This window comes from Apteryx rowi, unplaced genomic scaffold, assembly GCF_003343035.1.
Source record: "Apteryx rowi isolate R43461 unplaced genomic scaffold, aptRow1 scaffold_47, whole genome shotgun sequence".
Classification (NCBI taxonomy): Eukaryota; Metazoa; Chordata; class Aves; order Apterygiformes; family Apterygidae; genus Apteryx; species Apteryx rowi.
This window is the reverse complement of record NW_020450727.1, coordinates 1,595,138-1,603,041: the sequence shown is the minus strand read 5'-3', so window position 1 is coordinate 1,603,041 and position 7,904 is coordinate 1,595,138. Positions and strand designations below refer to the sequence as shown.

Sequence of the window (7,904 nt, the reverse complement as noted above, 5' to 3'; positions counted from 1 at the left end):
GAGCCACCGCCCCCCCTCCGGGCTCTGCCCCGCTCGCCCCTGCAGGGAGCGGCCAATGGCGTCGCGCTCCACGGGGAGACGCTCAGCGGCCGGGCCAATCGCAGCCCCCCGGAGGGCGAGCCACGCCCCTCCCCGTGGGTGTGTCACCGCGCTGGCCAGGGCTCCGCCAATCGCCTCCAGCCCCTGGCCAGCCCTGCGCCCGGAGTGGCTAGAGTACGGGCCACGCCCCTCAGGAACCCACCAATCAGCCACGAGCAGAGGGACACACCTTCACACAGCTCCCASGCAGGGGCAGCAGGGGTGGCCCAGGCAGGCGCCACGGTTTGGGGGAACCCGCATGCCCTGCCAGCACAGAGCCCTGGGCACCACTCCCTGCCGGCACCCGCACCCAGGCAGGGAGCACGGGGATGCCCCCGAGCAAGGCCGTGGGGCCCCAGCCCCCCCAGGCTTGGCTCAGCCCSGCCCGGCCCAGCGGTGCGCAGAGCAGGCCCCCGTGGACAGCGGCCAGGGCTGCCAGGCCACCAGGTCTGGGGAGGAGRGCCCGGAGTTCCCCCGGGGCCTCTTCCTGCTCCCCTCTCGGGGTGAGAGGGGAGCCCTGCCCAAGCCCTGCCTCGGGGAGGACCAGCCCGAGGCTCACAGGGGTCATTCAGGGATCACAACGCCCCATGGCACCCCAGGGAGATACCCACTGCTCCCTCCCCCCTCCAAAAGCGATGACCCAGGGCCTTGCCCACAAAATCCAACCCCCTTCCTCCAGGGCCTGGTGCTTTCAGAGGGTCTGCTCCCTACACACCCACACTGGGCCCCCAGGGTCAGGGCCCCCAGGCAGAGGGGCAGGGCCCTTCCCGGCTCTGTGGCACAAAGCAGCTGGAGCAGCCAGAGCTGAAGCAGACGCCGCCTGCCCCATTCTCATGATGGATGCAGCTCCTGGGCTGGAAGAGGGATCACAGCGCCATGCAGACATTGACAGCAGCCCCCAGACACACCGGGACAGGCTCAGTGCTGGGGCCTATGGGTCTAGCCCACCTATCTTTCCCCCTGGATTGATGAAAGCTCCAGCCCTCCAGGACCCAGGGGACATCCTCTGCCCTCCATCTCCCAGATCCTAGTGCCTGGACCCCAGGGCACTGAGGCAGAGCTAGGCAGTGGGAGAGCAGGAGGGGGCAGAGGGCTGCGCCCACACTGACAAACCCACCTCGGTTTATCTGAAGGCTCCTTTGCTGCCCACTGCAGCTCAGTCCCCTGTCCATGAGCTGAGTCCTTCCAGCACCCTTCACTGAGCTTGGCCCTCAGGGTGCAGCTAGTGGTCAGCGCGTGGGGAAAAAGAGTCCCACTTCTGACCCCAAGGCACAGGAGAAAGCACTAACGGTAGCTCTGGGGTGCTGGCTCCCACAGCATGGCATTGCTCGGGCTCCCCACAGGGATCTGGGTCCATCACTTCTGCCCCCAGCAACATACACGGAGCCACTCGCTGACAAGACAGAGATGCTTTAATTGCCCCAGTACCCAGGGCTGAACCCTGCAGCCACTACCTCCCCACCGCGCTCAGTCGACCATCATGCTGCTGCTGACCTCCGGCAGGAGCTCGAAGAAGCCCTGAAATGAGACAGGGCATCAAGGTGGGCTGGGAAGTCCGGTGCCGGCAGGGACGACAGGCAGCAGGGGCAGGCAGCAGCTCCCCGTTGGGTTACACGCGCGGCGTCATAGCAGCCAGCTACTCACACAGAGCAGGACTGTGTCGCCATAGTAACCCATCACTGACTCAAGGCTAGCGCCGGTTGCCATAGGAACCATTTGGGGATGGCACTTGCCAGGGAAGGCTGGGATACATGGTGGGGATGCGAAGGGGCACATCTGGAAGCACCCGGCACCTGCCTCGGCCCGAGAGGGATGGGGAACCCAGCAGGGCTGCACGTGGATGGGGCCAGCCCCAAAAATGGGGGCTGGATGGGGATGCAGGAGCACATGACATGCCAGGGCAGGGCATGCAGGGGCAGGGCAGYAGGGACGGGGCCCTGCTGCATGCGGCAGGGGGTGGCAGGCAGGGACCCGGCTCACCTTGAAGAGGGCGATGCTCTGCAGCACCCCCGAGGTGCAGCACATCTCCCGGATGGAGTGCATGGCCAGCTGTGGGCAGCCGATGTCCAGCACGCGCAGCCCCAGGCGGGAGGCCAGGATGGGGCCGATGGTGGTGCCGCACGGCGTGTCATTCCGCACCATGAACTCCTGCATGGGGACACGGCCTCAGCAGCTACTCATGATGCCTCCCAGCACCCACCCTCCCACAGGGGTCCCAGCCAGGCCTGGGCATTCAGAGAGCATCTGAAGGGAGACAACCTGGGACAAGAGAAGCAGTGCAGTCCCCTTACCCTGGTGCAAAGTCCCCCAGAGAAGCAACATGGTCAGGGTAGGCCTGTCCTCCCTTCTGTTCCTGAGCCTGCTCCCCAAAACCCCAGGAGCTGGAGACTCCGGAGCAGCAGGCATGACACACCCCAGAGAGCACAGACACAGTAACTAAGGGGCAGGGGTCTAACACGGGTCCTACCCCTCTGTTACCAGCACCCTCTCCAGCATTCAAGTGCAAGGCCATGGTGTGAGCTGGTGACATTTACCGAGGGACCGCACTCGCTCAGCCCTGCTCACCTGCAGAGGAACACCCACGCGGGCCGCGATGTCCCGGATGACTGCCTCGGTGACAGCAGTGGAGGCGTAGCGCTGGTTGCTGTTCACTTTGATCACAGGGCCCTGTGCAAGGGAGGCACTGTAAGACCCGGGACTGGGCTGGGGGATAGATTGATGGTCTGGCAGTACCAATGCCCAGGGAGAGACCCACAGGGATTCAGGCAGAAACATCATCCCACCTCAACCCACCAGTTCATTCTCTTTTCCCTGGGTGATCCATGGGAATGAGGGTCCTGCAAGGGTCAGGTCTCCCTTGGGGACAACCCAGTCTCAGAGCTAGGGCTGACTCAAGGAAGGACTCCAGGGTTGAGGCCATGGTCCCAAATGGATTAACACCAGACATGCGAAGTGACCAAATCATGCTGCAGGACAAACATGTCCTGTTCAAGTGCTATTGAATCACACCCTGGGGCTGTGCTCTATAGACTGGCTGGGCACTTTACGCCACTGCAGGACAGATGGATGGTGCCTGGTCTGGCACAGAGCGGAGGGCTGCCCTCACCTTATGGAAGGCTGGACGATGATTTTCCTCATGCTTGTCTCTGCAAAAGAGAAACAGGAGTTTCATGCCAAAGCCCTCTCTCCCCACTGCAGCAAAGACTCCCCTGCCTCTGCTCCTTGGGGAGCAACAGGGATACATCCCCACAGGCAGCAGGGCAGGCTCACCCAGCTCAAGACAGCACTCAGATCACTCACACATAGTTAGGGTGCACAGCATGGGCCATATCAGCGCTGATCATGTAGGACTTGGCCATGGCTTCCTCGAAGGCTGTCAGGTTTTGTGGTGATGCCGAGATCCGGCGCAGCACCAGCTCCGTCAGCAGGGACTCTGCACCCTGCGCGCTCTCCGACCCTACCTGCCGGGGAGTATTATCAGCACAACTTACACAGGGCAGCCCCTGGCCCACTCCCAGCACCAGCTCAGCGGCATGGTGCTCCCCACAGCCAGTGCAGCGGCCTCCAAACATAGTGGAGCCTCCCCCAGCCGCCAGGCCTGGGCCATGCTTCACACTGGGATGAGCAAACCCCATCTGGCCCCACAGGGGCCTGGGATCCGTCTTCTCCCACTCACTGCCAGGGCCAGCAAAGAACACAGGCGCCCTCCCTGTGCCAGCCACCGCCTGGCTGTGCCCCTCACTCACCTCCTCATTGTCATAGAGTGCGATGAGACGTACATTGGGCTCCTGGCTGAGGGAGGAGGGAGCCATGCACGAGTCGATCAAGGCCTGCAGGGGCAGAGGAGGAGACAGGGCGCCAGCCTGAGCTGCCAYCCCCTCCCAGGAAGCTCAGCGCTTACACAGACAGGGCTTTTCCCCAGGAGAGCCCAAAGCACCAAGGGAGGGAGTTGCAGGCACACACACGTGCACATGGTCCAGTGAGAGCAACAGTTGCCCACAGGAGCTGCTGGGACTCCACACAGCCAGCATGGGGGCAGCGCCCATCCAACTCCAGATTCTCTGACAAACCAGACCCACCTCATAGGAACAGGCCAACACACAGAGCCTCCTGCAACTCACAGCCATGCTGAGCAGAGCCAGGGCACGTGGGGGCCATGCTGGGGCTCCAAGGCTCCCCTCTACCTCCCACTCACCTGCAGGGCACAGTAGCAGCTGTGCAGATTGTCCAGGCGTGGGGAGAAGATGAACTCATCAAAGGCACCACCCAGCGTCTGCAGGCAGAGAGAAATGAGCAGCAGGGCACAGGCTTTGGGTCACCAAAGGTACCCACCACTGGGTCCTCATCCTGCTCCCCCCACTTCTGTCTGCTCAGGGGCTGACTTTTCTCAGTCCCCTCAGCTCCCAGCCCTGGCATCCCCAGGCACAGGAAGYGTCCTGGGCACAGGGCCTGTGCAGTGCCAGCCTGCAAGCGTGCTGTGTGCAGGCAGTGGGAGGCTCCTGCTCCTACTCACCGCTGGCTGTGTATCCGCTAGGCATAGTTCCAGCTCCACGATCTGCTCTGGCTTCACCTTCAGCTGGGAGCAGAGCAGGGAGAGCAGGGCAGGGCTGTGCCGCTCTGTCTGGGAAGAAAGCAGAGCTGGGGGCAGGGCTGGGGACACACAGCAGAGGGGAAAACCTTCCATTCCAGCTTGGAGAGCAGACCCACACCTCACTCATCCTGGCACAGTCCCCTCTCCTACTAGCACATCTTGCATTCATGCCCTCACCCTACACAGGATAGCACAGACTTCTCTGTCCACTGCACGGATCTCCCCCCCTGCCCTGTCTCCCCAAGGAGAAAGGGGGAGCCATCTGTGATGACTTTATGGGGATTGTGTCCCTCTCTACAGCATGGCTGCAGGATGGGGTGGGAATAGAGGGGTGGCTGGGCATGCCCGAAGTGTATGTGGCTGTGGGGTGGAGTGCGGGGTCATCAGCACTGAATAGGGAGAAGGGGAAGGGGAACCTGCTGACAGGAAGCCCTGAGGACTGGAGATCACAAGGTGGCAAGTGTGAGATCTTAGCGACAGCCCCCGCTAGTCCTTGTTGCCCAGCTCACCTGGGCTGCAGCATCGCAAGGTGTGCCCTCCATGAGCACCTCCTTTTCCAGCTCCTCCTGCACAGCAGTGGCCAGAATGGGAACCCTGTGGGGAGACAGTGCTGTTAGCTCCCAGGATGATGCTCACCTCTCCCACGAGTCACACACAAAACCCTCCTGGGGTGCCCACCTTGCTTCCCCAGGGAGTGATTGCCATGCTGAATATGGCAAGGACACACCTAATTCAAAGCATAAATCCTTTGTGAGCCACCTCAGGGCACCTCAGTATCTTCCCCCAAGCCCCAGTCTTGGCAGTGTGTCCCAGGGGGACTAATGGATTGAGAAAAACCATTGCAGACCTGCTCATTGCAACAACTAGCTGCCAAAGGGCCAGAGCTGAAGCTGGGCACCGCTCCAGCTGGGTCCCAGCCCTCCAGAGGGCTGGTCAGGGGACTGGGTCGAGCCAGGCCTTACAGGTGGTGCTCGGTGTTGGGCCCGAAGTTCTCATTGATGCTGCGCTGCAGGTGAATGGCCAGGTGGGGAATGCGGAGGATGGGCCGCTCCACATATACCAGGTGCTGCTCCAGGCGTCCTGTGGTTGGGTTCTGAAATGCAAGAAGGACTGCTCAGCAGCCTAGCTGGAGCCATGTCTGCAGGACAGAGAGATGCCTGCGTCGGCCAGTGTCCACACTGTGCCTGCACCGCAGCAGGGCTGCTCTGGCACCCCTGTCACAGGCAGAGAGGGTGGGAAGGGCCATAATGGGTCTGATCCCTGTGCACACCTTGGTGCTGACTGAAGGAAATAACCTCCAGGCTGGAGTGTGGGCAGTGCTGGGTATGGATCAGGATAAGGATGGGGCCACCCCGACCAGACACCCCAAGGCCTGGGATTTTAAACAACAAGCACCCAAGAGTGATGGGTGCAGTGACTGGCAGAAGGGATGGCCAAGGACAGACCTGGCAGGGTGACAGCGAGATGGGGCAGTTCTGCAGCCAGCAAAGACCTGGTCGCTCTGCCTTGGCATCACTTGTCCATGGACTCCAGGTCACCAGGTTGTCTGAGGTGTCAGGGTGCCTGGCAGGGCTGCAGACCTGTCAGGCTTATGGGACCAGTCTCAAAGACCCACGGGTACAGCCTGGCACAAGCACAGAGGGCAGGACACAGAGCCAAAGCAAGAGTTCTAGCACTAATTCCCAGCCCAGGGCACAACAGATAGGTCAAAGGGGAGCGGGTCCTACTCTGTGCGGGAGTCACAGACCCTGTATAGGACCACTCACAAACCCCCTCACCCCAAGYCAGGCTCACCTTTATGATCACCCTCCCGGCCACGGTGAGATCGCGGTCAAACCAGGTGTTCCAGATACCCCCTCCATAGGTCTCCACGCCAACCTGCACCATGCCCACCTGCCCCCGCTTAGAGCGTCGCTTCACCTGGGCGAGAGCAGAGACACCACTGATGCTGGCAGGGTGGTGTGGTGGGCACCACGAGGCCCCAGGGCTGGGCACCCAGCAGGCAGCAGGCAGAATATGCCCAGAGGTGCCTTGGTGATCCCATCAGTGTGGGTGCTGTGGGGCGCTGTAGGGCAGGGGAAACAAGCTATCTCCATGGGGGGCAACACCAGGTGCTAGGTGGCACACCAGGTGACTGCTCTGAGAGGCAGGGGAAAATCAGGAGGCAAAGGGGCTGGTAAGGACAGGGCTGGGGTCACTCTAACTACGTACTTGTTACGCGGGCACGGGGGGAGTCAGGGTAGTGCTTGCTCATGGAGCGACGCTGGATGGCACCAGGGAATGCCCCAACCCCGGGGGAAGGTGCCCCAGCGGCATGTCTTACCCTGAGGCAGGGGCTGTCGGTGTGGGCCCCGAGCAGGCTGAACCCATTCCCTGGCTGGAACTGGCCCCCGACGGCGAAAGCGATGAGTGTGGAGCAGTTCCTGGTCACAAAGTACTGAGGGTAGAGGGAGAGAGGTCAGGGCCGGCCCCCAGTCACACTCCTGCCTCAGTTTCCCCAATGAGGACGCAGCAGAAGAGGAGCGGCAACCAGGCCTCCCGCCTGGCCACCCTGCRCAGCTGGGGGGTGCAGACCCCAGCCCCAGGCAGCCCCCGGTGCCGGCCGAAGCCCCTCACCCACCTTGTGCGCTGGCCGGATGTCCCAGTGCTCCGTCTCCTTGAGCTCCTGGAAGCCAGCCTGCAGGAGCCGGCTCCGGCACTCAGCAACCACTGCGGGAAGAGGCACCATCACGGCGGGGCCAGGGACCCGTGCCTCTGTCCCCGCCACCACGGGGCCCCCGGCATCCCCCTTACCCGAACACCTCCCCCCCCTGCAGCAGGGCAAGCAGGGGCATGCAGGGACACTGCTCCTGGCGCCGCGGCCCCGGCACCTGCGTGGCACGGCTGGGCCCCGCGGCCCCTTACCATGGTACGGCGAGGGGCTCCGGTTCACGAACCGCACCAGCTCCTGGGCTGCCGCCTGCACCGCCTGCTTCGAGCCCTTGGCCACCGCCTGCGGGCACGGGGACGGGGATGGGGACGGGGAGGCAAGTCATGGCAGGCATCAGCCAGCGCCCAAACCGCCAGTGCTGCGCGCGCCACACAGCAGTGCCCTGAACACCCCCCCGCTGCTGCGCGTGCCACACAGCAGTGCCCTGAACACCCCCCCGCTGCTGCGCGTGCCACACAGCAGTGCCCTGAACACCCTCCCCGGAGCTGTGAACACCACACAGCAGTGCCCTGAACACCCCCCCGG

The 7,904-nt window shown here is 63.0% G+C and overlaps 1 protein-coding gene across 1 annotated transcript; it reads right to left on the bottom strand.

Moving 5' to 3' along the window:
• Window positions 1–1,472: 1,472 nt before the first annotated feature.
• DNPEP (aspartyl aminopeptidase) lies at window positions 1,473–7,776 on the bottom strand. Its single transcript, XM_026078071.1, has 14 exons — window positions 7,574–7,776; window positions 7,290–7,378; window positions 6,993–7,106; window positions 6,464–6,589; window positions 5,632–5,762; window positions 5,179–5,263; window positions 4,592–4,699; window positions 4,274–4,351; window positions 3,825–3,908; window positions 3,379–3,539; window positions 3,185–3,224; window positions 2,644–2,745; window positions 2,059–2,226; window positions 1,473–1,596 (listed from the first exon to the last, which is right to left on the bottom strand). Exons 4-14 carry the CDS (start codon window positions 6,554–6,556, stop codon window positions 1,546–1,548), a joined length of 1,101 nt encoding a protein of 366 aa, XP_025933856.1. The 5' UTR covers window positions 6,557–6,589; window positions 6,993–7,106; window positions 7,290–7,378; window positions 7,574–7,776; the 3' UTR covers window positions 1,473–1,545.
• Between the last annotated feature and the right edge of the window lie 128 nt (window positions 7,777–7,904).

Bases quoted from the DNA above. Each gene is read 5' to 3' on its own strand.
- DNPEP (XM_026078071.1), bottom strand. From the start codon at position 6,556: ATGGTGCAGGTTGGCGTGGAGACCTATGGAGGGGGTATCTGGAACACC. The intron at 4,352-4,591 runs GTGAGTAGGAGC...CTCTGCCTGCAG, and splicing joins TAGCGGATACACAGCCAGCG to ACGCTGGGTGGTGCCTTTGA. The intron at 3,225-3,378 runs GTGAGTGATCTG...TCTCTTTTGCAG, and splicing joins GCTGTGCACCCTAACTATGT to AGACAAGCATGAGGAAAATC.